Raw genomic sequence first — 27,945 nt, forward strand, 5'->3', positions numbered from 1 at the left:
GCCTCGAAGCATGCTGTAAGCACTTCTCATATTAAATTCTCCTGTTGGAGAGTCAATCCAAGCAATTGCATCATCATCCTCTCCTATAGATGGCGGCACTAAGCCTTCAATAATAGCACAAACCTCCATTGGAAGAAAATGATTAATATCATGCATCCTCCAATCACCCTGGTCAGTAATATAGTCAGCTACAACCTTATACTTCTCTACTAGAGGAATAGGTTGTGTTGCACGGTCAGCTAGACATGGTATATTAGGTACCCAGTGATCCAGCCAAAACCTCACATGGTTGCCATCTCCAATTCGCCATATTATGTTTTGACTCACCATGGACCAAACCGAGCACATTCCTCTCCACACATTGGACGCACTCTTCTTGGCTGTCACCCTTGGAATCCTCGCAGTTCCACACTTGTATTTTGCATTCAAAACTTTGACCCAGAGCTTATCTGGCTGAGTGATAAACTCCCAACAATTCTTCATCATAAACAGTGAATTCATATGCCGTGTACTCCTTATATTCAGACCTCCTTCTAGTCTAGGTTTGCTAATAACTTCCCAAGATACTGCATGCAAGCGATGCTTATTTTCTTTATCATCCCAGAGGAACCGTCTGTAGTGCTTATCCAACTCATCACACACTTGTCGAGGTAAATAAACAGATTGCATGAGGTACGAGGGAAGGGCTGACAGTACTGACTGAGTTAAGGTGACTCTTCCTGCGAAAGATAAGGTTTTAGCTTTCCAGCTACTGAGCCTTTGATTAACCTTTTCCACAACACCCTTAAACAAGACCCTGTTAACTCTTCTATGATGGATTGGCACGCCTAAGTATTTTCCCAAGTTATCGGTTCTAAGAAACCCAAACTTATTGCTGATTTCTTCTCGAACTCGCCATGAAACATTTTTTGAGAAGTGAATTCGAGTTTTGTCTTGGCTAACCTTTTGACCAGAACTAGAGCAGAATAGGTCCAGGCACGTTTGGATAATCTCCACTTGATCCACAGAGGCTTCAGCAAACAATAACAAATCATCAGCAAAGGCCAAGTGAGCAATCTTAGGTCCTCCCCTAGAGATACGAATAGGCTTCCAAAGTTGATGATTCACTGCTATCTCAATCAAATGGAATAGTCTTTCCATGCAAAGAACAAATATATAAGGTGAAATTGGATCGCCTTGTCTCACTCCTCTGGATGGCAAAAACTCCTCCAATGCTTCCCCATTCCATAACACACGCATCTTGGAGGACGAAATGCATGACCAGATAAGAGATATGAAGTTTTCTGGAAACCCAATGTCCAGAAGAGTATCCTTGACAAAGTTCCAATTTAACCGGTCATAGGCCTTCTCAAGATCAATCTTGATGATCATCCATCCTTTACTCCCAGATTTCTTCCGCATAGAGTGAATCACCTCTTGGAGCACAATAATATTATCCTTACTCTGTCTATTAGGAACAAAGCTACATTGATTAGGGCCAACCAGCTTTCCCATTACATTACGCAATCTTGTTGCCAAAATCTTAGAAAGAATCTTATATGAAACATTACACAAGCTTATGGGCCGCATGTGCTTTAGCATTTCAACATTTTCCACTTTGGGGATCAAAGTGATAAGAGTATCATTCACGCAAGAAATAGTGGTTGGATTTGATTCAAACCCATGGATTAGGCTGCAGATCGACGCTCCCACAACATCCCATTGTGTCTGATAAAATATAGCCTGCAACCCATCGCTCCCTGGTGCTTTATAGCCATCCATTCTACGCACAGCCCGTAGAATTTCACCGTCGTCAATTGGATCACCCAGACTTTGACAAGATTGCTCATCCACCAGGGGGAAGTTACCAGATAAGCTAAAGGGAGCACACTCGCAAGATTCAGTGAAAAGCTCTTTATAATACCTTGTAACCATGTGTTCCAACTCACCTTTGTCAGTCACCCAAACTCCATCCTCATTTTGAAGCATAGTCACATGGTTCCTCCTGCGTCGAGCGATAGTCGTTCCATGAAATAATTTAGTGTTCTTATCACCATATTTAATCCACTTACACCGTGATTTCTGAAACCAAAGCAATTCTTCACGTGTCAAGATGGTCTCATAATCCTTCCATAACCTGCATTGAAGATCTTCCAGAAATGGATTCACTTCATGTGTTAACTTACGAGCAATACCATTCAATCTTCTTAACAGTCTCCTCTTTTCATAGAAAATATTGCCAAACACATTGCGATTCCAATCCTGGAGGGACTGCGTAAGGTGAGCAATCCTAGAGTTCCAATCCATACCTTGCGCCCATTGAGCCCGTACCACATCCTTAAGTCCCGCATGTGTAAGCCACGCTGCTTGAAACCGAAAAGGGCGTCTATCCCTCCTAACATGTCTACGGCAGTCAAATTCTAAAAGAATTGGACAGTGATCTGACTTGAGAGGACTAAGATGAATGAGATTCGTTTCGGGGAAAGCCAGTCGCCAATCGTAGGAAGCCAAACATCTGTCCAACCTTTCACACACCGCACCTCGCTTCCAGGTGAAAGGAGTTCCTTGAAACCCAATATCAAGCAATCTACACTCGGAGAAACATTCACGAAATGCATTGTCACCACGCCTATTTGTCGAAGTTGAGCCTCCCTGTCTTTCATGATCACGCAAAGTGGCATTGAAATCACCCATCAGGGCCCAAGGTCCATCCACTGTTGCTTCAAGTCGAGAGATATCACGCCAGAGCCCAACACGAAATTGAGAGTGAGGGCTGGCATATACGAAGGTAAGAAACCAATGTTGATTATTATTTTTAACTACCACGTGAACAAATTATCATGTATATATTTAAAAATAACGGATTGAAATAATTATATATCATAATTTAAGTTTATTTTTACTAACAAAATTATTAGTAGATAAATTTTATATAATAATATATGATAGATTTTTTATTAAATTTTGAGTATAAAAATTAAAATATTTTTTTTAAAATTAAAAAATTAATTTTAAAATTGAGAGATTAAAAATAAATTTATCTAAAAATTTGAAAAAAATAAAAATAAATTTAAAAATAAAAAATATATTTAATTTTATTTAGAATTTATATTTATATTCATAAATAAAAGAAAGAAAAAAAGGACGCGCAGACAAAAATCAGTTGATAAAGTAATAATATGTGTTGAAGGTAATGGGTGGATAAATTTGTTACTGGCAAACACAATGCAGAATTTCACATCGTCTCAATCCGGGAGTGACTGTGATTAAGATTCAGCCCGCCGAGTTGTTTGCTTCAATTCCAATTCGTGTTCCAACCCTTCTTCTTCTTCGTTGCTCCCAACATTATATAAACCTTCATCCATTCCTCTCGCTCTTTCAAAACCCTAACACACACACACACATACATCCATGGCCGCTGCTACCAGGGACCAAGCCCTCTCTCTCCTCGCCGCCGCGAATAACCACGGCGACCTCGCCATTAAAACCTCGTCCTTGAAACAAGCCAAAGACCTTCTTCTTTCCATCGACCCCTCTCTCGCCGCCGACCTCTTCCCTTACTTGCTTGAGCTTCAGTCTTCTCCCGAAAGCCTCGTTCGCAAATTGCTCATTCAGTTAGTTCCTTACTCTCTTTACTGGTTTTCAATCTTTGTTTCCTTCTTGGATCTTTTTAGTTGCGTCTTTTTAGTTCGTTATGCTTTTTCTTGTATTGACAATTTGTTCTTTCGTGTTTTCTTCATGAATTTGGCGGTTTAGGGCAATGCTGTAGGGCTACATTTCTTCTTGTTTTTTTTTTCTTCTCTTTTTTCAATTTGCATTTTGTTACTTTTTAGTTGTCTCTTGAAGCCGTAGCCTCTTTCTTGAATTATGCTGCAAAAGTTGTCTCCATCCGTAACTTGTGCTACCTTTGTGTCCCATTCAACACATGTTTGCAGCTTCTGGTGTGTTTGTGTAAGTCATAAATATGTATTTGTTTTTGTTAATTTGATTCTTTCATTGTCTTTCAGGATAATTGAAGAAATTGGTTTTAAAGCTGTTGAGCACTCTCCTACGCTCATATCTGTAATATTAACATTTTTACAAGACAGTGATGTAATCGTAGTAAAGCAGTCTATTGTTAGTGGCACTAATATCTTCTGTAGTGTTTTTGAGGAGTTGATTGTGAAGGTACTTTATTTATCTTACCCTTTGCCTTCCTTTATAATTGCATGCAGATAGGCAAAAATACATGAAATTTTCTTTAAATGTTCTATGTAGGTTAAATTATTTTTAACAATACATCTTGCTGATTATCTGATTGCTCTGTGTACATATTCTCGGTCATAGTGGTTCTCTCCCTTCTCAACCTTTAACTTTCATTGGGATTGTGTGGAACTAGCATGATCTATGCATATTGATTATGGAAATGATATTAGGTTATTGATTTCCATGGTTTGTGGTCTTATTATTATAATTTTAGAGCATATTTATGCTGTGTTGGTATAGTTATCATTCCTACTTCATCTAATCATTGGTCATTGATTAATGAATTCTTATTGTTTGATGGATTTTTGATCTCCTTTAATGTCCTCTGTCTATTAGTTTTTTAAAGAAAGAAGGAATACATTATACTCGTATCTCAATTCATGATTATGGTAAATTTTATGTATTATGAATTTACGTTAGTGACAGTAATCTGGAAAACCATACAGTTTCATTAAGATGAAGAATCCAGTTGTTTTTAAAGGAAAGAAATTCATTAGTATGAAAAGCCCCACATTTGACTCCCCTTATTTTACCTACTTTGGTACTATTTATGATACTGAACAAGTGATAGTAATTTGGAAAACCTAACAGTTTCAACAGTATGGTAAAGTTGAGAGGTGGCTGGAAGATATTTGGATGTGGATGCTCAAGTTCAAGGATGCAGTTTTTGGGATTGCTCTGGAGGTAATTGGCTTTTTTATTTTAATCTATTGTTGTTGCACATGAATGGCATGTATGTTTTACCCCATCTTCTGAAATTGTTACCTTCTGGATGGTGGTTTATTGCTGTGGAGTATACTAATCAACCGTGTTCAACTTATTGAACTATGTAATTATATATTATTAAAAATTTAATTAAAGCTTAGTCAAAGAAATTATTTTAAAACTTTATCAAACTTTTGTCTACAATCATAGGCAACCATTGAGACATCACTATTCTTGAGTTTTCTATCATTTAGTGCAAGTTTGTCAGGTCTGTATGGTTAATGATTTTGAATATTTACTTCTGTGGTGCTTTTCCTTATGGTTTCTTGCAATTTTGGCTAAGCAAAGGGAATTTGAGCAATAATGCATGCTAAGTGATAGTTGGAATTTTCATGTTTTTGTTGACTGTCATTGTCACTTGCTACTTTTTTTTTTGTCTGGAATATATGTAATCCAGTTTACTAGCTTTTAAACTTAAAATGTGTTTATATGTTTCTGAAAGTCATCTGATGATATTTTTGGTTGCATACTACTGATAATGTGTATAACTAATTATGTTTCAAGTTTCTAATTCTATCAATCCATTGTACATCTTCATTTTTATCCTTGTATGGAATCTTAATGTAATTTTTTTTTAACTTGAGTTTGTGGTAGAGGCAGCAATGGACTTTATTTTATTTCTGATTAGAGAATTAATTTGCTTGGTATTGTAGCCTGGTTCTGTTGGAATAAAGTTGCTGGCACTGAAATTCTTGGAAACATTTGTACTACTCTTTACATCTGACATCAGTGATACTGAGAAATTATCCTCAAAAGGTACTGCTCTTCACTTCGACGAGTTTAATGACATAGATTACATTGCTTTCTTACAACAGATTTTTTTACTTAATGTTCCATTTTAGGATAGGAAGTTGATTTGTTTGGTTAATAATCATTATAATGTTTAACGCTATCTAAATACAGGAGTTAGGAAAGCTGTTAATGTCTCATGGTTGGTTGGTGGTCACCCTCACCCTGTTCTTGATCCAGTGGTGCTCATGTCAGATGCAAATAGGACTATTGGCATTCTATTAAATTTATTGCAGGCTGTTGGCAGTCTTCCTGGTTGCTTGACTATTACTGTTGTAAATTGGTGAGTTTTAATGTGGTAGCAGTCAATGACCTGTGTTTGCATATTGTTAACATTTTGTGTGTTTTCGTTTTATGATAATTGATCCTGTAGAAATTGTCTGGTAGGCCACTCCCTTGAATATATGTGGTTGCAGTTGCATATATAGACTTGTTTTTCCTTTATTGCCTGATGATTACTGTTGGAATATAAGTAGGCGGAGCAACATTTTTTATTTATTTATTGCACTTGTTTTTTTACCTCTTTAAATATTTTATTTTCTTTGTACTGAGATTGTTCTTCTCCTAGGCATACTCTTTTAATGAAGGTAACATGGATGCAAGTAGCATTTAACATTCACTTTTTTAATTAACTAGAAGCATTTAATAGGGTGTATTTAGTGTTCCATAACCAATGCCCTTAGAACATTGGTTGGTAAGACCCTTTATTAAATTCATTGATAGATTTCGGAATATAGAGAATCTGTGAGAAAATGAGAGAGAGTGAGATAAAAATTAAGGGAGAGATTTGATCTGAAAACAGAAGCTAAAACTAGTGTTGAATTGAATGAATGATCAGAGATCAGAAACACTGTATATAGTAAGAGTCATCTTTCTATTGGTATAGAATCTATCAACACAATAGCCAGCTGAAACTGATAGCTAGCCTGTGTCAGGTGAAACAAAACCCAACAGATAACTGGACTCAGTTGCATGGTGCAGAATGGAAAGATACTAAATACTATAAAATTTGTTTGTTTGTTGACCAATTTTTTCCATCACCTTGGAAAATAGTATAAATAATTATCTGGTGCATAACTGGTCTGTTTTTAAAATAGTACATATGCTGATTTGATATTTGATCTGCTGTTTACCTTTTCAACTTCATTATGTCGTTGAAGTTCCATGGCTCATGACGAACTTCCATTTTCCTTCTTGTACTGCTTCATATATATAAAATAATTGTTACACAAGCCATTAAGTATGTCTATATGAAATTATATTTCTAAGGATAATTGATTTTAAAGAAGGCATCACTAGGTGGTATCATAGTATGTACAGGAACTTTATAATTTTTGTGATGACTTTGCATTTATTCTGTTTTCTGGTAAATTCTTTTAGCAAATTATCTATTGTTTTTGGTAGGGTTTATTTTTGGAAAATTTCCTCTTCAAACAACGGATTGATTTGTGTGCATCTTGAAGTCTACCATCTGCTGTGGGATAAATTAAAATTTTAATCTGTTCTGTATGTGTTTTTTGGCCTTATTATGCTCAACAAAAATCACCTGCAACTCTCAATGTTGTTGCAGCCTTTTAAAACTCCTAATTTTCTGTGTGTAGAGTCCTTCTGATTGTGTTTGTTTCTTGAAACATACAAAAAATAGCTCTAGGTATTGATTCTTCTATGAAATAAAGTTTACTTCTTTTCCCTTGCTTTTATATCCATGTCGGGGAGGGAGGAGTAGCTTTTCAATTTCTATTATGATATCATGGTATGAGTTTGTTATGTGGTCCTGAAACTGAGAAGCTATTGAACATACAAGTGTGAACAACTGTTTCTTTGCGCCACATGATGATTAAAAATATTTGCAGTTTGGCACAAAAAAGTTGAATGAGGGTGGTTGCTGGTGTTGTAAAATTTATCTACAGAGGGTGAGATTGATTATAAGTGAGTTTTCAAGTGTAACAATAAAAATGAAGCTAAAGTCGAGGGGGAATTGTGATTGGTGAAATTTATCTACAGAAGGTGAGAAAAGGGGTAGTGAAAGTAATACAAATTGTGGACTCTAAGTGGGTTCCCAAGCATAACAATAAAAATGAAACTAAAATCAGAAGGGGTTGTTGGTTGTACATTTCTTTCCATGAATAAGAGAATAATTCATTAAGACAAGTAAATAGGGTATGAAACAAGATGGCTACAAAGATACTACACAGGTGTTAGGAGAAGAAAATATGCCAGGTCAAATCCAATTGCTACAAATGAATTCACTGCTTATTAGCAGCTTGTCAAATTATAAATATAGATGCCTTGTTTACAAGGCCATGCATCTACAGTTTAATAGTTTAAAATTGTTTAATTGGAATTCTTTGTTGCAGCTACAATATATTTGATGTAATATGTGTATTTTATGAATTTGAAATATTGTAAAGTGTCTCTGTTCTGCCTTACTCAAATCTACGCAGGAAGGTTGCAAGCTATCTTTTGCATTATGATTTCAGTTTACATTATTACATGATACTCTCATGCCTTAATCATTACTGATGCCATGCCATTTAATGTCTTAAATCAATGAAAGGCTTTAAAAAATGAGCATATGACTGCATTTTCCCCTGGTTTTATTATGTTCCAAATGGTGGAGTGATCACTGAAGCAGGGACTCGTGGATCGAACAAGTTCAACTGCTTGTTTTTTAGTAACATTGCAGCATGCCGATCAGTTCTTTATGGGAAGTTAATGGCCTTGGATACTTCTGCATCGGTGGTTCTTATATTGGAAGTTATAAGACTGTAAGATGGTTCATTATTTATACCATGGAGTGCCAGTTGGCCGGGTGGTAGAAATCGAAAGTGATGCATTAAATTGGTCATCTCATGAACCGAGGAAACATGGTTGTCAAGTGATGCAGTTTATTATTGTAAACTGTTATGAGACCATTTACTATTTAAAAGTTATACTGTAAGCGAATACACAGTTAAATGTATTTATTATTTTATAACAGCTGATGCACAGTTAGTGCCTCAATAATTCAATTTATATATTGGTGTTCTTGTGTTATGTATTTGTTTTGACTCATTTTTATGGGTTTTTTATTCCAATTTTTTGCATATTAATAATGCTAGAACCATTACATAGTCAACCCATGAAACTTCTGTTCTGCTGATCCTTTGATTGTTCTGCAACCAGCTTCTAAATTGCAAATGTTTTATTTATCCCTTTTCATTTGTGCAGCTGGTTTGCAGCTTAAACCTGCCTTTTGAAATTAATTTCATGACATTCAATTTAGAGTTTCTTCCAAGCTGTTTAACAATTCTTCTCCCCTACAAAATTATCAGCAAATAAGGATTATGATAAATGGTGGAATGAATATCAATTATTTGTCAAGGTTTCATAATAAAAATCCCACTACTTTAAAGCATTGTTGTTTTTAAAAATTAGATTACTAAGAAGCTCTACAATAAGTTTTAAAGAATAGAATTTTTCTCATCGAGCTCTAACCAGTTTATAAAGTGGGAGAGGGGATTCATTTTTCCATATGCTACCCTCTATGACAATGCATAGTGTTTGTAAGTATCATGGATAAAAATCAAAAGGAGAATGAAGATCTATAAAAATGATTTATCTTTGTTCTGTAGCTGCATGCATATTTTTATTTAATATCTGTTTGACAACATAAGGAAAATCTGTTGTGAATCATAAGACTTTTCTTCAGAAGTTTAAAATCATGTTTTTAACATTTCTACAAGAGATGGTCAAGGTTATTTGATATTGTCTAGAAGCTGGGGGTTTACTGGTAGCAGCAATTTTGCTGAGTTTGTATGTGCTGTTCACACCCAAGGGATTGATTTCATAATTGTAAGCTATTGAGGCTTTCCTCATTATTTTACCATTTTTCACTTATCCTGAAACTATGGGTGATTTTTAATGAAAATCTGGACTCATGTTGTGCTGGATGTTGATCTGTTTGCCTGAGATGTGATGTGACTGTTAGCCTGTAATGTTTGAAAATAATAAAGATCTTGCTGAATCCTAAATTATTGTAATCTAGATATGTTTAAATTATATGCATTATTTGATTCTTTTAACTATTAGTTATAGAAAGTTGATTTCTTTATCCAGCTTATTTATCTACTAAACTATTTACAATACCACTCACTTTGAGATCTTTTTTTTTTTTTTGTCTTTTGAAACCTTGGTGACCGATATTTATATGAAAAATTGCAATTCATTGTCTTTAAGAAAAGTACCACTCTCTGTTTGAAACACTTCCTATTTTACATGTTTTTTTTTTCGTCTCAATGAAATGTTCAACTGAAACTGCTCTAACTAATTTTTACCTTTTCCATTCTGTGCTTACCCTTTTTCTTTTTTCTCTGCCTAATGGCACATCTCTGTTTCTCAACATGGAATGATTTTGTAAATGATAATGTGTAATTTACTTATTAGTGTATCTCATAAGAAGTTGTTCATACTGGATTATTCTTCATTGCTGCTTTGCCTTTGGTAGTGTATCTCTGTTTCTCTGTTTTGTAGTGTATATTGCTTTGCCTTTGGTAATTTACTTATTAGTGTATATTGTTTTGCCTTTGGCACAGGTTATTTAGTTTGGATATTTTCTTTTTTGTTTTTAAGGTTTTGGCATGCAATCTTTTTTTAAAGGTTCTGTGAATTTGAATAACTATAGTGTTATTTTAAATTACTTTATTCAGATAAACAAATAAGACGGCCAGAAATGCCTAAAATACTTAATGTTGCTCCCAGTTTGTGGTCCTATGATGTATTTGGCTGGAAAAAAATTCTATAATTTCATGGGAGCAGTCTTCTTTTGAGCTCATTTGGAATTTTGTAGTTTTTCTAGTTTCTTTGCCAATGGTCTTTTTAGGGGATTGTGTTTGATAGGACTTCTGAGTGATTGGCATGCTCTGTTGCATGGTTCATGATCTTTTTTATCCCTTTTTTTTGTGTGTCCTGTTTCTCTTGGGGACATTTAATCCTCCACATTTGTATCTCTCTTTTACTTGTTAACAAATTCTGTTCATATAAAAAACCTCTCAGGTTTGGTAAAAGTTACAAATGGAAGATATGGATCAGGAGAAAGTCCAACACTGTTACTGTTTTTTTTTTTTTTTTTTTTTTTTTTTTTTTTTTTTTTCTTTTCTTTTCTTCCTTTAGACAACGTTGGTCTGAAAGTGGTCTGGAAATAAACTGGAAGAAAATAATATCTGCACATCACCTATTGCTCGAGTCAGATTCCCATTGCTTCTGCACTTTTTGTGCATTCCAGCAAGTATTGATTAAATACCTAAATTCCTTGATAACCTCAAGATTGATATCCAAATTTTATTTAAACAAGATTGATTCACCTAAATATTTGTTAAATACCTAAGATTGATTGACCTAAGTATTGGTTAAATACCTAATCCTTGATAAGCTCAAGATTGATACCCTAAGTATTGGTTAAATGCCTAAACTGGATGAATTCTTAATTTATTTAAACAAAATTGATAACCAAAATTTTAAGTACAGCTTTTGAACATCTGGCATGTGATTCAGTCAGGTTGTTTTTGACATTCTTTATAAGCTGTTTTCCACCACTTAAGCATGCAAATATCCACTAGGTTGTTAAATATGATTTTGAAAGAAAATGTTAGTTAGGACTTAGGATCACTTCAATGACAATTTTGCAGAGTGATTTTTATTGACACTCAAACAAATATCGCTGTTAATGGTTTTTAGTTAGATTGTTGTAGCTAGAATTACTTATATGCTCTTTCCTCAATCCTTGGATTTAAATTTTGGTGTTTGCTTCAACTTTTATGTTGCTCCATAGTGTTACTAGTACTTACTGTGGTTTAGATACAGTTTCTCTTCTCCTGGTTCCAGTCATTGTCATGTCAAATCTAACCCATTGAAGTGTTTGTTTTGACAGTTTAGCAGCCATTGCAAGGAAAAGGCCACAACACTATGATACTATTCTTTCAGCATTGCTTGATTTTAGTCCAAATTTTCAAACAACGAAAGGATGTCATGCTGCTAGTATTCAGTACTCCTTAAGAACAGCTTTTTTGGGATTTCTTAGGTGCACTTATTCACCAATACTTGAGGTAAATGTGCTTTTATTTTATATGTGGGCCTCTAACTTCAACTGTCTGACATATTTCTCACCTAAATGCCTGGTAAGCAATATTGGGCCTTAGAGTTTTTCTTTGTATCTGTGAAAAGTTGGCCAAATGGAATGACAGTGATATATTGTAAATTTGTATTATGAAAAAATTCCAGGTTTTTCATATATCATAAAACCTAGATTACCTATTAATATTAATCATTGGGTTTTTTGTCCTAATTTTGGAATATTTTTCTCAAACTTGAGCTCATTCTACTTTTAGAGAAACCATGCCTTGTTGATAGTGCTTCAATTTCATGTTTGCTTGCAGATGGAATCCTAGAATGTGTCACGTAGTAATTGACTACAAATTTTCCTGTACTCAGTTACTGTTTTCCCTCCTTTCAAGAAGTGTGGCATTTTCTTTTCAAGTTTAGTGAACAATTAAGCATTTTATAATGATTAACATACTGCAGATTAGCAAGCATGAGTAGGAAAAATAATACTGTGAAGATAATATTCTTATTAGGTCCTTTGCTATAGGTTTAAAGGATATGGACAGGTGTTATGTGTCTAACCATGATTAGACTTGTAATCTCAAACAAATATTTTATTGATAATTTGCAGTCAAGAGAAAGACTAATGAGGAGCCTGCGAGCTATAAATGCAGGGGATGCTGCTGATCAGGTCATTCGTCAAGTGGACAAAATGATTAAAAATGGTGACCGTTCTACCCGTGATGCACGAGTTAGCAGGGTATGTAGTGACTTGCTATGTTTTGCTGCAAAGTAAGCTGCAGAGTGCAGACATTGAGCCAAAGTTATGATTTATACCCTTTACTGATATAACATTCAATTTGATTTTAACTTCCAGGATGATCAACCATCAACTCAGTCACCTGTTTCAGAGGAATTATCTAGAAAAAGACCAGTTCCTCTAGATAATGAACTGCTGGCCAATGGTCATGAAACCATTTCTAAGCGGATCCGTTCTGGTCCTGACTTTCACCCTACTGTAGCAGCTCAAATAAATGATTCTGGGCAGGATCTTAACTCTGTAAATGGAGTATCACCTAATGTTCCTGTGCTGGATAGTGAACTAACTGCGGTGGAGCAAATGATTGCTGTGATTGGTGCTTTACTTGCTGAAGGAGAGAGAGGTGCTGAATCTCTTGAGATCCTCATTTCAAAGATTCATCCTGATCTGTTGGCTGATATTGTCATAACTAATATGAAGCACTTGCCAAAGGCTCCCCCATCACTAGTGAGGGTGGGGAATTTACCAGTATCACGACAATTAAGCACCCAAGTCAGTCAACCACAGGTTATGGCAACTTCTGTTCCAATAAATTCCGTCCAATCCTTGTCTGGTACTGCCCAAACATCATTCCCTTCAACTACGGCCACTGTCACAGCTACTGCTATGGCCACTACTTCATTGCCATCTGACACCTCTAACATCAGTAACCAGCCTGCTGATTCTAAACGTGATCCACGACGGGTAAATCTTGGTTTTCTTTGTAAAATTTAGCATTTGCTAGTCAATATTTCCATATAGATAATATTAAAATACAACCTGTGTTACTTTGAACCATTTGGCTCAATTTTCAGGATCCTCGGCGCCTGGATCCACGGCGTGTAGTGGTAACTCCTGGAGGAGCAACGGTACCAATTGTGGATGATACTGGGGCAACAAAATTAGATTTTGATGAACCTTTGTCTTCCATTAAGCCTATTTCACATCCTGCCGTGACTGCTGACGACAATACTCCATCAGATCTAACAGTCAAAATAAAAAGTGATGATATCTCTGAAGCTTCCCCAGTTTTAGAACCTGATCGGATAAATCCGAAAACTGAAGTTCTGGAAAGGCCCGGAGATATTCATTGTATTACAGAAGCAGATGCTTCCGTGGATCCCTCACCGTCTTCTACTGATTTAAGAGATGAAGATCCGAGTACAGTGAAGCTTTCAGATGATACTGAAACAATTGGGATAGATTCATCATCTAATGAGTTTGATCAGTTTTCTATTGATGTTCAAGTTGAATCTACCTTGGAAGATACCTGTCTGGAGTTACCACAGCTTCCACCTTATGTTGAACTATCCAAAGAACAGGAAAGTAAGGTGAAAAACATGGCTGTTAGGCATATAATTGATTCATACAAAAATTTGCATGGGACAGATTGTCAGCAGTTTTGCATGCCACTTCTTGCTCGACTAGTAGCTCAGGTAGAAAATTGTTTCTTTTGTTTTTTTAGTGTTCAGAGATTTTATTTCTATCAAAGATACGACCTTACTGTTTCTTGTTTTCTTATATCTTTCACTTGTCTAAGATCAGTGTTCAAATGATTCTGTTTCTTAATATTTAGTTATTAAGCATTTATATAATTATATGCTTCTATTTATATTAAATAATGTGTTTGTTTATCTCTTAACTAGTTTTTTTTGCGTAAGTTTTCAAAAGAAATGCACACCCAGTTTCTTTTTTTTTCTTGGCTACTTTAATGATGAAAATGGGAGGAATAATATTTACTTACACAAATCAGTAAACCACAAAAATTCATTCAATGTAAAAGAATTGGCTGTAATATGAGCTCTCTATGAACAAATTGTGTACGACATAGGAACTTTGGAGCATGTATCCACTTTAATTATTTCTGTCTTTGTGAATTCTGTGTAGCGTTATCAAATACTGTATTGGCCCTCCCTTGCAGATTGATGATGACGACGAGTTTATTAAGTTGCTGCAAAAACACATCCTGGAAGACCACTGGCGAAAGGTGCCCTGTCTGATTTTTAAATCTGTTCTAATTTATATATATATATATATATATATATATATATATATATATATATATATATATATATATATATATATAACTTGTCATGGATTAACAAAAATTTGCTGGATATTTCTTGTTGAAAAGCTGCCTTAATTGTAGCCTCAAGGGTGGTGATTTAGTTTCATATCAACTAGAGATATGACTTAAATAGAGCTTATAAAGCTTGGATAGTTTTCTCGTTATAAGTCGATTTTGTGGGGTTAAGTTAGACTGTAAGACTAAATGCTAAGATTTTTTCAGTTGCAGTTGATGCCATCATTTGTCTGATATGTTATACAATTTAGTGTCTTGAAAATTGCTGCTTTGCTATTGCATGCAATGCATCATCATTCTTGCATCAAAGTCAGCATTTCACATTATCATTACGTAATGAAATGGACAGGACTTAGCAACTTTCATTGAAGGAGGCATAAAATGCATATGATGGTATTTTATGGTTCTGTTATTCATTTGCTATATGATGATTATAAGTGATAATAAAATGAAACTATATTGAAGTTATATAGTAAAAAATCAGTGGTACTGGAAAATTTCCACTTTGTGAAGCAGATCTTGTCAAGTGTAATTTCAGTGAATCTTTATATTTGCAGGTAGATCATCCATTAAAAACGGATAACCTTACAACTCCTAGTCACAAAACAACAAACTTACAATTGTGCTAAGGCTCTCCCGCATAACACATATTAACTATAAAAAAATTGTTAATGTGCCATTGTTAGTTTATACTGCAAGCTAAAACACACAATATTGTAGTTTTTGAAGCTTATATATTGGTTTTTACTTAGTGTAGAAGGAGCCATAAAGTATGTTTTGGAACATGATAAACTAATATAGAACACTCTGGATGATTAAGGGTGTGATCTAATAACGTTAGCCAGAAAGATTGAACTTATCTTTGTCAATTCTTCAAATCTGCATACAACATCATAGCTATTGTTTCAAATAATGAAGAATTTCAAAAGGGTGACCGGTTAGTAAAGAAGAATTCTGTTTTATCACCTTTAATTTTTAAGAAGTATTGCTTAGACATAAAACTTTTTTCTGGATTCTAGAGTCAACTTTTAATTGTTATTTTGCAGATTATGATTCTATTTATAAAAGTAGCTAAAAATTTGTTTCTGTTCATTAATGTTTTTCGAATAATTCTAACTTATTACTAATGGATTTTCAGGGGCATGAACTTGTACTGCATGTTTTGTACCATCTGCATTCCCTCACGATATTGGATTCAGCTGGAAATACTTCATCTTCTGCTATTTTATATGAAAAATTTCTCTTGGGAGTGGTATGCTCATAATTAATTGTTTGGTCTTATTTAAGAACATTTTTGTATCTTTTTCTTAAAAAAGTCGGATACACTCCTTCCTTGTAGGCCAAAACTTTGTTGGATTCTTTTCCTGCTTCAGACAAGTCTTTTAGTAGACTTCTTGGTGAAGTACCACTTTTGCCAGAATCGTCCTTGAAGATTTTGAATGATCTCTGCTATTCCGATGTTATTGGTCATGATGGAAAAATTATCCGTGACATTGAACGTGTGACTCAAGGCCTTGGTGCTATTTGGAGTTTAATTTTGGGGCGTCCACAAAATCGCCAAGCCTGCTTAGGAATAGCATTGAAGGTAAGCCGTCATTCACGAGACTCTAGCAGTAGAATGCGTCATTTGGGTAGTGTATGCTACCTTGTTGCCTATTTATTTATACTCTTACATCTCTGGTATATTGGAGGCTGGCACTTTGACGCATGGATTTAATAGTAATAATTGGACATGAAAACTCCTAAAGTCTAAATAATTTAGGATGAAAACCATCCACTACCTATGTGCCTTAAACAGGTTTCAAATAGAGTTATGATTGTACTTTTAGCATTAAAAGAATTTAAAGTTATGTTTGTATTGACTGGACTGTTTCCATGCAACCATTTGAGACAACATTTCAGGTAGCTTCATCAGTTTGGCTGTACCATATGTACACTGTATATATCAAGCTTAAAAATGAATTGAGATATATATTGTAAAACCAGTAGTGTACCAAATCTCTACAACAGTGAAGATTTGGGTGTTAGTAATAATTCCTCGTACTCTGTTTTTTCCATGGATATGCCAATAGTTTACACTGTCAGTCAAATCACTAATCTTCATTTTTTCTGTCTAGAAACCTGGTTGCAAAACTTGTTGCTGAGTGCATTCATAGATAACTAGGTTAATTGTATGGGATATTCTTGGAATGTTCTTCGGTAGTGGATTACTTATTAGGCTCTTTCTTTTTGTATGTGAAATCTTGGCATCACTAATCCAATTATGTGACAGTTTCTGAACCACCAGATCAAATTTAATTTTGGCCCAAGAAACAACAGCAATAAAAGCCTTATCTCATTAGGTGAGATCAGCTGCACGAGTCACATGATGCCATTCGGCTTGGTTAAACACCAAATCTTTATATATATTATTCACAATGGCATTGCTCTTAACAACTTCCTCAATTGTCTTTCTTCATCTCCCCCTCTGCTTTTTCATATGTCCAAAATCCATGCAATCTACTCTCCTCATAGGTCTTCCAGTGGCCTTATGTGTCCAAACCATAACCAATTTTGTATAATTATTTCCTCAACGATACCACACTAATATGTACTCAATTTTGACCCAAACACATGCAAATAAATAAATCTGCCAAACTCATTGTAGCCTCTTGAAGATAATCTAGTGAAACTTGAGGCTTCTAGTTGCTTGTTAGCTTGTGTGTTGAATCTTCTCTCTGGATGATTGTATTGGTCATATTAATGATTAATTTTTTGGCTACAAATATCATTTTTTTTGTGTGTTTTATAAGCTATGTTTTTCCATTTCCCATTATTATTCCCAATAAAAAGGGTGATTAGTGCATGAGACTCCCACCAAGTGGGGTATGGGGAGAGTAGACATATGCAGCCTTACTCTTGCAAGCAGAGGCTGTTTCTAGGATGTTTTCTGGTCAAAATGATGCAACATCATTGTTGTGAGAAAGCTTGCTCACCATTATTTTTTTTTCCAAGTCCACCAAATAATAGTTTGCTTTCTATGTATTTGAGTACCAAGTCCACCAATGTTTATTATAATCGTGTATATTCAAACTATTATTTGGTGGTTACCTATTTTCTTAACCTTGGCTTTATTGTGACAACTTTCGAATATCTAATTGATTGGTTTACAATGGCAGTGTGCTATCCACCCACAGGATGAGATTCGAGCAAAAGCTATTCGGCTGGTATAAACTGTAAAATGTTTTTGGTTTTATGGAATCTGACAGACTATTAATTAATAATGCAACTGAATGCTCTTGCTTGTGTTGGATAGGTGACAAACAAGCTCTTTCAGCTTAGTTACGTATCTGGAGATGTTGAAAAATTTGCCACAGAAATGCTGCTTTCTGCTGTACACCATGAAGTTTCAGATACAGGTCTTTTGCAATCTGCACCAACTGAACAAAGAGCCGAGGCAGAGGTGTTGTATTATTCTTCTGATGTCATTTTTCTAATTAACATTCCTTGTGATGATTGATGTGGAGAATTCTATAATATTTCTGATTGAATTATTTGATTCAGATCTGGTTGCTACTAGCCTTGTCCCAAAACAATTGTGCTTCTTATAAATTCTATCTCACTTTTGTCAGATCATTATATACATTATACATCTGGAAATTAATTTGTTACTTTTTCTGTGTATCCTTTTGTTTATGGCTTTTAGGTTTCATTTATATATGGCTTGAAAATTAGGCTTGAATCTCTTTTGCCATTTATTTATATTTCGTGTTTTTTTCCATGCTTAAACAGCTTCCCCACTTAATTGGATGAGGCTTGGTCATTGTTGTGCTCAATAAATTGATTATCGGTAGTTCATACTTTCTTTTACAGGTTGAAAGTCATGAAACAAGTTGTACTTCACAGGTTTCAGAGTCCACAATTTCTGAAAATGACTCTGCTAGAGTTGCTAAACCATTGAATCAAAGTGGTCCATCTATGTCATTTTCTGAAGCTCAACGCCTCATTTCTTTGTTTTTTGCTTTATGTACAAAGGTTAGTTTTATGTATACTTAATGCAAAGCTTAGTTTATTTTTTTTGCAATGACTACAATGATGATTTTCATCTGTTTTGATAATGCTGACATAGTTTTCAATCCTTGCAGAAACCCAGTCTTCTTCAGATTGTATTTAATGTGTATGGGCAAGCCCCAAAAATTGTAAAACAGGTATCATTTTGTTGATCATGTTAGTTTTCTCTTGCAGGATACAGTGAATTAGGTTAACCTAGATGTTTATTTGGTCTACATGCATGTAACGCTACACACAGTAGGATCTAAGAGTCGTTTTGAACATTATGCACATGGCTGTTAAGAGTTTGCCCTGGTCTTTGTAGCATAGTATGCTTTAACCAAAAACTGTGGTATGAGAGTATGTGCCTGAATTACAATCTCTGATTCAATTGTGCTTCACAATGAAAATATGAAATTTTCACCTAAGGTTATGACTATGAATCATGGTCTTGTGCTGCTAAGGAGTCCACCTTTTGCATTGTGATTTTTCTTTTCAGCTATTTTTGGCTGTAGTATTTCTTTGTTTAATGCTCCTGACTTTTTGTGCTCATGCTTTTTTGCAGGCTTTTCACCGCCACATTCCTATTGTTGTGAGGGCGTTAGGGCATTCTTATACTGAATTGCTCCGTATCATATCTGATCCACCACAAGGAAGTGAAAATCTTCTAACCCTGGTAGCTTCCTGTTCTCATTGCTGACTTTAGCTTATTTTGTTCAATAATTGAAGGTTCATTACTAGAATATGAAAAGAGGACCTTAATGTTGACATTGTTTTCTTGAAGGTACTGCAAATATTGACACAAGACACAACGCCATCTTCTGATTTGATATCTACAATTAAACGTTTATATGAAACTAAATTTAGAGTATGTATAGCAGCCAGTTTTGCATTGTAAACTTTTCCACCAATGGTTATATCTTTCATTTCTTTTCTAATTTATTCTGGTTCTTCATTGCAGGATGTTACAATTCTTGTTCCATTATTGTCTTCGCTTTCAAAACAGGAGGTTATATTGATAGTTTTCTTCTTTTACTTTTCTATTTATATTCTCGCAAAATTTTCCTTTATTAAAATTGTGTTACTGCATGTGGCCTTTTGTTCTGGCATCTAAAATATTTGAGGAGTTTTCATACTAAATTCTAAAGGCATTGTATGAGTACAAGGAGCTCGCACTCCATTCTATATGAATGATTAGAGTGTTTCTTTTCCCTTATTTTTATAGTTATTTGTTCTCAGTATAGACAATCTTCCGCTTTATTCTTACTTTCTTAGATCTGAGATAGTCGGACCAGTAGACTCTCTTAAGAATGTTGGCAATCACCATCATAAGAGGATGGGTTGCTAGAAAAAAATTAAGAATAAGGTATCATGATTCTGGATCCTATCCGGAACATTTATAACTTATTACGTATCAGATGAAATGTATTTGGTAACCTTATCCACAACACTTGTCAGATGATAAGATTCTCATTAATAAGCTTCCTTTCACTTGTGTAATTTATTTAAAGTATCTTGCCAAAGTCAAATTTAGATGCATGGTAAACTTAATTTTAGAATTTATATTGCATCATTCTTGGTTTGCAAACCAACTTCTTTATAACCGGAAATTATGTAAATGTCAGCTTGTTTGAAGATGTCAATTTTCATTTGTTTCAGCATTGTCTCCTTAAATAGTATCAGTAATTTTGAGCACTTGATGCAATGTTAATATTGATATTGGTTCTCATGCTTATGCTATGAGTGGTAGATATTTTTTTAATTGGCTTGAATTTCAATTTTTGATGGTATCAGGTTTTACCAATATTCCCTAGGCTTGTTGATCTTCCATTGGAAAAGTTTCAAAGGGCACTTGCTCACATACTACAGGTACATGGGAATTCTCAGGCTGATTTTCTTATTTTATGTGTATTATGTTTATTGTTTCTATGCATTTGGGGCATTGACTACACTCTCATCTACACTCCATGCTTCCATTCCATATACCTGTTCCTTTTGGGTTCGTGGGAACTTAAGTTTTAGTTGGCCTCGATAAAATGTAAAATTTTAACAAAATTTTTCCAACTTTTCATTATATATATATATATATATTTTCCATTTCTAGATAGGCTAAGTATTCAATGCTTTTCATGGCAGGGTTCAGCTCATACAGGTCCAGCTTTAACTCCTGTAGAAGTTTTGGTTGCAATCCATGGAATTGTTCCAGAGAAAGATGGCCTTGCACTTAAGAAGGCATGTCTTCTATCATCTACACTTATGCTTTGAGTGTACTTTTCCTTCTCTGCATCTGGGGGAAAATGTAAATACTATCTATGTCCTTGTATATAAGACCCATTCAACTGATTTGAACCTTCAAAGAAAGTTGGTCAATTTAATTAGTAGTATTAAATTTGTCATTAATTTGAACTGTTTTTGTAAAACTACCTCAACATTTTTCGAATTAATCTCTTTCCACTTAATTACTTCTCACCTAATTAATTAATATTTGGAAAGAGAATATTAATCATCTGAAGACTGTTTCTAGTCATCTCCAATCCTAATAGGAGAGAGAAAGAGTTTATTATTAATTTTCAGTGTTTATTATTTGTTGCCTAAAATTATTGTTAATTAAGGGCATTTTAGGAAAATAATTAATACAAGAGACAATTAAAGGTCTTGTAAAAAAGGACAAGCAATAAAGGGTCTTGTAAAATAGTTTTCTATTTTTATACAAGTGTTTTGTCTTTATGGCAGACTATTGATGTTCTATGAAAAATGTGGTGTATTAATGCTTTTGGAGGATATCCTTGTGAGTTTTGTTATAAGTGCAAATAAAAACATGTTAGTTGCATCATAATCAGGATGTGAACAGGATCCTTTTAATTGGAAGAATTAAACTCATTGTTGCTTTACCTGGTTAATGGTTTTAGTGGAATTAGATCTTGTAGGTTGTATTTGAGTTGATGTACAACTCTGTATTGTTATACTTCTAGTCATTATATTTCTAAATGTTTTAGATCAAATTGTCAAATGTTTTGCAATATAGTCTTTTTGGCTTATTTAGGGTCATTTTTAATTGTGATGTACTTCTCAGTTCTCACTTTCCTGGTTTCATCATGTTTCATTTTTGGGGAAGGGGGATATTTTGAGTACATATCAAAACCTAATAAGCACAAATGTTGTGTCGTAATGCAGTTAACTATTCATTGTTTTTCTTGACATCCCCCCTGCAAAAAAAATAAATAAATAAAGAAGTAAATTAACTGGTTCATTTTTTCCTATCCATACACCCAATAAGCACTTGTGTTGTGTCTTTTGCAGTTAACTGTTCATTGTTTTTTCCGATCTTAAACTAGTTCAATTTTGCAATTTGAAGACAAGCATTATTGCCCTCTGAAATTTAAAATACCTTTTGCTTTAGCTGCCTTCATCTTGTCATGGTAGCATTGTTTAGAAAGAATGCAATCGTTATTTGTCTGATGTGTGAAAAGCTCTAGCATTGTTTGGACAAAATGCAGTTGCAAATCACGATTATTGTTTTGTGTGTTAAAAGTTCAAGCTTGCCTGATTGTTTGTTTGTACCGATGTCTTCTTTCTAGAATGCAACAATGATTTAGTTATTCTTAGGATTTAAATTTTGCACAAACTACAATCCAAAATTTTCATCATAAGGCTAGTGCCATTTACCAAACCCAAGTCTGATTAGCTGTATGATCTTATTCATGAATGTTAGTTGCACAAGTCATATTTGTATCAACTATTGAACAACCTTAAAAACATAAATGGTGAATTCTGAATTGTTTTTGCACCATCAGATAACAGATGCTTGCTCGGCTTGCTTTGAGCAACGTACAGTGTTCACGCAACAGGTTCTGGCAAAGGCATTGAACCAGATGGTAAGGAGATTCAGTGTATTGGCCAATAATACTGGATTTACTTCAAATATTCATGGACCTATTGTTTAAATTTTCAGGTTGATCAAACTCCACTGCCTCTACTTTTCATGAGAACAGTTATTCAGGCAATTGATGCTTTTCCAGCACTGGTAAATTTGTTTTTCAAGTTTTGGTGTTAATGCATTTCTTGATTCTTAAGATATTATGTTCACGTTGGATTCTTTAGATGATATGTGATATACTGGTATTATAAGGAATGGATTATGAATACACTACTTTATGAGATTTTGCTGATTGAGCTAAATTTTCAATTTCTGCTTTTTATTATTAAGAAATTGGTTTAACCAAGGTGTCATTTGCTAATACTTTATTTTCAAGTAGAAAAGAATCCAAAGTAGATAATAGATCAGTAATAACAAAGGTATAAGTGGTTGCTTTTAGTGATGTCATAAGTGATTCTTCTCAATTTCTGTCCTTATTTTGTTTTAAAAAGTCTTCCTTTCAAGGCAGGTCTGTATTAATCTACCTTTCTCCTTCCATCTATGATAGCACTTTCATTTGCATTGCACCTTTCTGAATCCTGAAACTCCAGATTGATACTTCTGAAGCCTTTCTTCTGATATCAATTGACATAAATGTTGGTCATTAGACTTTGCTGGTTGGCAAAGAACATATTAGAAATTTGCATAAAGTTTGAGCAAATACTTTTTAACGCATAACATTAATATGTTCAGCACTCTCCTGAGGGTGACAAAAATGAGAGGGGAAGCAAAATTCTAAGTTTTTTTTTTAGCTCCTATAATGGCTCTGTACCAAAATATTGACTAAGTACCGTTTTGACCAAGGAGTTGCTTGTATCTTTAATTGTTTATCCGTGTATTCAGAAGCTAGAAATGGGATTTTCTTGATCAACCCTGTCCCATCCCAAATCATCTGCACATTTCTTTGAAAAAGTCGGCGTTTCACATATGAGAATAAGAAGCTAAGGGTTGAGGGCTTGTTCTGTGAGATAAGAGTTTTAAATAGTTTCAACTGTTATCTGTGTGCCTATTTATTTAATCATTTTATGTTTTTAGATATATATTGTTGCTTATTTTAGAGAGCATCTTGACGGGGACTATAGATGTCAATCGCTTTTAAAGAAGTGGTTTCTATTTTAGAGACACTAAATAAACCATAAAGCTCTGAGCTTCTGGCTTTTATTTACCATTGACCCTTGAAATCCATTAATCATTACAGTTTCTTTAACATGGTTTTTACTTTTTGGTATTTGAAAGCCTTTTATCATATCAGGGATGACATGGAGAAAACATCAACTTTTCTAATGTCAATGTTATGCTTTTAGGTTGATTTTGTCATGGAGATACTCTCAAAACTTGTGACTAAACAGGTATGCTTATCTGGGATTCAGCTTACTCTGATATATGGACTTTGGAGTTTAGACTGCTGATGTTATATTTTATACTGAATGCAGGTGTGGCGAATGCCAAAACTTTGGGTTGGTTTCTTAAAATGTGTATATCAGACACAGCCACGTTCTTTTCATGTATTATTGCAGGTACTGCATTCTCAACTTGCATACCATGTTGTTATATTATCACCTTGAATCATAACTATTAAGGGAAAAGAAAACAAGAGACATGATGAAATCTGTGTGTCTAAAATACAAAGGAAAGCTGAATTGCAGACAAAAATAATAATAAAATCACAAATCACATTTATCCTATTTACTGTAATTACGGTTTTATTAGCGTATACAATGTATTTTGACACTTTACATAGTTTCTAATACACTCTCAAACTGGAGTACATAAGTCATGCACCAAGCTTGTTATGTATCTCTAACTTATCTGAGGACCTCTTAAAGACTTGGTGGAAATAAATACCCACTTTCTGTTCTTTTGAATTAGTGAGTGGTGATATCTCCAAATAAGATCTCTTCTCTATTGAAATTACAGTCTATCTCATTGTGTTTAATATCATCTTTTTTACAAACCAGCTCTTAATAGTTGCAGTGTAGAGCTAGCTAAAATAAATTGCAATAAAATCCATTCGCTATTAATTAAAAAAATGGGCCAATAAAAATCATAGGAAACATGAAAAACAAGATTCACAACATAGCTTGGCATCAAATGCGACATTAGATTTAAAAAAAAAAAAAATTAATGCACCACTTTAAAAATGTGATAACAAGATTGTAAAAGTGCCTAAGAATGAGGAAGAAAGCAATGTTACAAGATTGCAAGATGATGCAAAATAAAAATAAAAGATGGTCATATTTATAGAGCTTTGGACAGATAACAAGAAACTATATTTGTCCCTTAATGGATGTTGCCCAAATTCTAACGATTTGTTTAAGAGAAGCAATTTTAAAACCCTAGATTCCTTCTTTAGATGTAATTGTCTACTAAAAGAAACTCAATCCCATCTCCCAAATATATGAAAATAATAACGGTAGAAACTAGAGAGTAAAAACAAAATTGAAGATAACAAAATAAGTGAATGAAACCTTACCTTGGTGAGAAAGGGAATGCACATGTTGAGTTTCTAAGTGGGGACCTATGCAATTGGGGAGGAATGGCATTAGGAAGAAAGTTTGTTCATACTTGGTTACCAAGAAAAAAATATAAAAAGAGAAGTAATAGGTATTGCTTTTCATGGAAGAAAACAACTTTCTTCAAACTAGAAAAATTGATATTTTTATTGAAGGTTGGGCTATTTTAACATTAGTCCTATATTATTGGAGTGCAAGTGTGAACAAGAAGTCCTATATTGGATAGATATGGACATGTTGAATAATATACTAAATATAGAAGAGGCAAAGACTTGTATACCCCTAATGCTTCAAGGTTTTGGATTGGATGTAGTGTCAAACTTACTTGTTTGGTTTGCTCATGGCTTATTAATAAAAAATTTCTTGATGTTTTACCCCTCTTGTATTCCCTAACAAGTGGGATCCATTATGTCAAATGTCTTTCTAACAATGTAGAAGTTAGGCAACATGTCTCGTTGATGTAAGTTAATGATGGTGCATGTAGAGTGAGTTGGCAGTGGCTAGTGAAGGTGGACAGAATTGGCAAAGCTTCAGGAAGGATGTCACTGCAGTTGAGGGCCGAAATCAAATTGAGAGACAACTTACAAAAAAAAAAAATATATATATATATATATATATATATATTAACCAATGAATGATGCTTTCACTGAATATGCATAGGGCGGGTTGCCTCTCATTAGGGTTTAAATCGCATGTCAAGGGAAAAGAAAGCGAGACTTGTGATGTTCATGTGTCTAAACTAGATAAGAGTGATAAACTATAGAACAAAAGTAATAAATACACCGATTAAATGTCCTAATTACTGGAATTACATGATGATATTGTTAGCTTATACATTTTATCTAGATGCCATTAATAGTTTCCAAGAATAATCTGTTTTGCGTTCTCCTCACAGTTGCCACCTCAACAACTGGAAAGTGCACTCAACAGGCACGCTAATCTCAGAGGTCCCCTTGCTTCTTATGCCAGCCAGCCAACTGTAAAATCATCACTTAGTAGGTAAGCTTTTCTCGATATGATTACTTGAATTTTTTTATTCCTGTCATGACAGCTGTGTGATTTTGGTCCCTGAATACTTTTTTGCATCTCTAATCAAGTCTCCCTAACTTTTCTAATTAATTAAATTCAGTCCTTCCATCAGTTTGCAATCCAATTACTAAGGAAATAAATGACATTAATAGCCTAATCACGCAACACATCATTTAATCATTAAGCTGTCATTGTCTAATAATTAATCTGTAACGCCTCCCTGCTTTTTATGCCAGTCAAATAGATACAAAATTTTTCGTTCCTTGGTAAAAATTCCTATAGAAGCTAGGTCTAAATTTCTTTGTAATCAACTAAAATTACGCATATACCTATGTACAGATCAACTTTAGCAGTACTTGGTCTTGCAAATGAAACTCATGTGCAGCAACATTTGTCAACTTCGTTACACCCTTCTGACACAAGTTCTTCAGTTCACGGAGCAACTCTGACGTGATAGTAAAGTGACTTACAGGAATTCAGTTAACTGGACCAATTGAAAATTATTGTCAAGTAGATTGGTCGACTTTCCGTGTTTCGTGGGATCCTAAGAGCGGATACACTCAGTTTATATGGTGTGATTTTGAACCCGAATGCAGCATTTTCAGAGTTTCTGACCTGCCGACGTTGGGGCATGCATCCAGTTGTATCTTCAGTTTTCAGGAAACCATTGCTCCAGGAAAAACCACCCACCCAGCCTCTAGAATGTATCATAGTTTTTTTTTTTTTTCTCGCTTTTCTGTGGTTATTTTTTTATTTTTTTTTCACTGTAATATTATTCATTCAATTTTGATGCTTTATTCCTGCCTTTTCTGGGGTAGGAACTGTGGACTATCCTCGTGTATGTGGTGGTTGCATAGTTCTCCTTACCCAGACGATATGATAATGCTAAAATGAAATCAAGTCTATGGTCTCATCTCTGATTTTCACGTCTTTAAATATGGAAAATGACTGGTAAATTAAAAATTAAAATCAATAAATATATAATAATTGAAAATATGAATATAGAAATGAAAATGAAAATTTTAATTCTTATTTAACTTTTTATAAGTTTATTTTAAAATAATTATTTATCACTACAAAAATTAAAATACATCAACTTTGTAATTTTAACTTCATTTTTTTGTATATTTTTATTATGTACAGTATGAGCAATGACAGATTGTATAACTAATCCAGTTGCTTTAAATATATTTTTTATATTTTTTTTAATAAAATAACAGTGGCTAAAGCTACGAAGCACATATAATATTCTACAGACCGATATAAACGTGATATACTTGCTTTTTTCTAACAGTTTTTTAAAAAATTATTTATCAAAATAATAGTTTACAATTGTAAGATAAGATGATTTAATTGCGTAAGATCTTAAGAACACAGATGATAGTGAAGGTTATTTTAATAAGACCTTGTTTTAAATCATAGTTAAAGACTGTAAAATAAGATCAAACAATATTTGAAACATTTCAAAAGATAGAGGGTAGCGCAAAATCGCAAATGGTCAAAATTCTATTCTCATCTTACCTATGGGATAGGTTCAAATTACTCTACAGCAATCCAAAGTCAACACTAACCGAGTAGTTACGACCAATAAACACTAAGCTTTAAGTTTGCAATAAGAATCCTGCGACAAAATTCTGCCACTTTCGTCAATGTGTCGTTGCCCAATAAGATTGGTGGGAGGTGTCATTGCAATCCTGACACGTTTGTCGCATTTGATATA

At 34.1% G+C, this 27,945-nt stretch overlaps 1 protein-coding gene across 4 annotated transcripts; it reads left to right on the forward strand.

Annotated features, from left to right (window-relative positions):
* The first annotated feature begins 3,148 nt into the window (after nt 1-3,148).
* Nucleotides 3,149-27,138, forward strand: LOC109809450 (symplekin). 4 transcript variants are annotated; one of them, XM_020372771.3, is made up of 27 exons: nt 3,150-3,593; nt 3,987-4,146; nt 4,816-4,908; nt 5,643-5,745; nt 5,893-6,061; nt 11,687-11,861; nt 12,488-12,616; nt 12,734-13,360; nt 13,471-14,091; nt 14,577-14,642; nt 15,877-15,990; nt 16,078-16,323; nt 17,897-17,944; nt 18,034-18,180; nt 18,591-18,752; nt 18,863-18,925; nt 19,333-19,443; nt 19,552-19,635; nt 19,729-19,776; nt 20,562-20,636; nt 20,904-20,999; nt 22,562-22,642; nt 22,720-22,791; nt 23,988-24,032; nt 24,117-24,200; nt 26,092-26,195; nt 26,565-27,138. In XM_020372771.3, exons 1-27 carry the CDS (start codon nt 3,391-3,393, stop codon nt 26,677-26,679), a joined length of 4,041 nt encoding a protein of 1,346 aa, XP_020228360.1. In that variant the 5' UTR covers nt 3,150-3,390; the 3' UTR covers nt 26,680-27,138. The 4 variants fall into 4 exon arrangements, with proteins under 4 accessions (XP_029129352.1, XP_020228360.1, XP_020228361.1 ...); XM_029273519.2 differs by lacking the exons at nt 15,877-15,990; nt 16,078-16,323; nt 17,897-17,944; ... (12 more) ...; nt 26,092-26,195; nt 26,565-27,138 and having other exon boundaries at nt 3,149-3,593; nt 14,543-14,642; XM_020372772.3 differs by lacking the exons at nt 11,687-11,861; nt 12,488-12,616; nt 12,734-13,360; ... (17 more) ...; nt 26,092-26,195; nt 26,565-27,138 and adding an exon at nt 8,414-8,814 and having other exon boundaries at nt 3,158-3,593.
* Nucleotides 27,139-27,945: the final 807 nt, after the last annotated feature.

This window comes from Cajanus cajan, chromosome 6, assembly GCF_000230855.2.
Source record: "Cajanus cajan strain Asha chromosome 6, NIPB_CcT2T_4, whole genome shotgun sequence".
Taxonomy (NCBI): Eukaryota; Viridiplantae; Streptophyta; class Magnoliopsida; order Fabales; family Fabaceae; genus Cajanus; species Cajanus cajan.

What these genes read in the sequence shown, in the direction of transcription:
- LOC109809450 (XM_020372771.3), top strand. Translation starts at nt 3,391, where the DNA reads ATGGCCGCTGCTACCAGGGACCAAGCCCTCTCTCTCCTCGCCGCCGCG. An exon ending in TGAGAAATTATCCTCAAAAG is followed by an intron (nt 5,746 to 5,892) that starts GTACTGCTCTTC and finishes ATCTAAATACAG; the next exon opens with GAGTTAGGAAAGCTGTTAAT. An exon ending in GCTTAGGAATAGCATTGAAG is followed by an intron (nt 16,324 to 17,896) that starts GTAAGCCGTCAT and finishes TTACAATGGCAG; the next exon opens with TGTGCTATCCACCCACAGGA.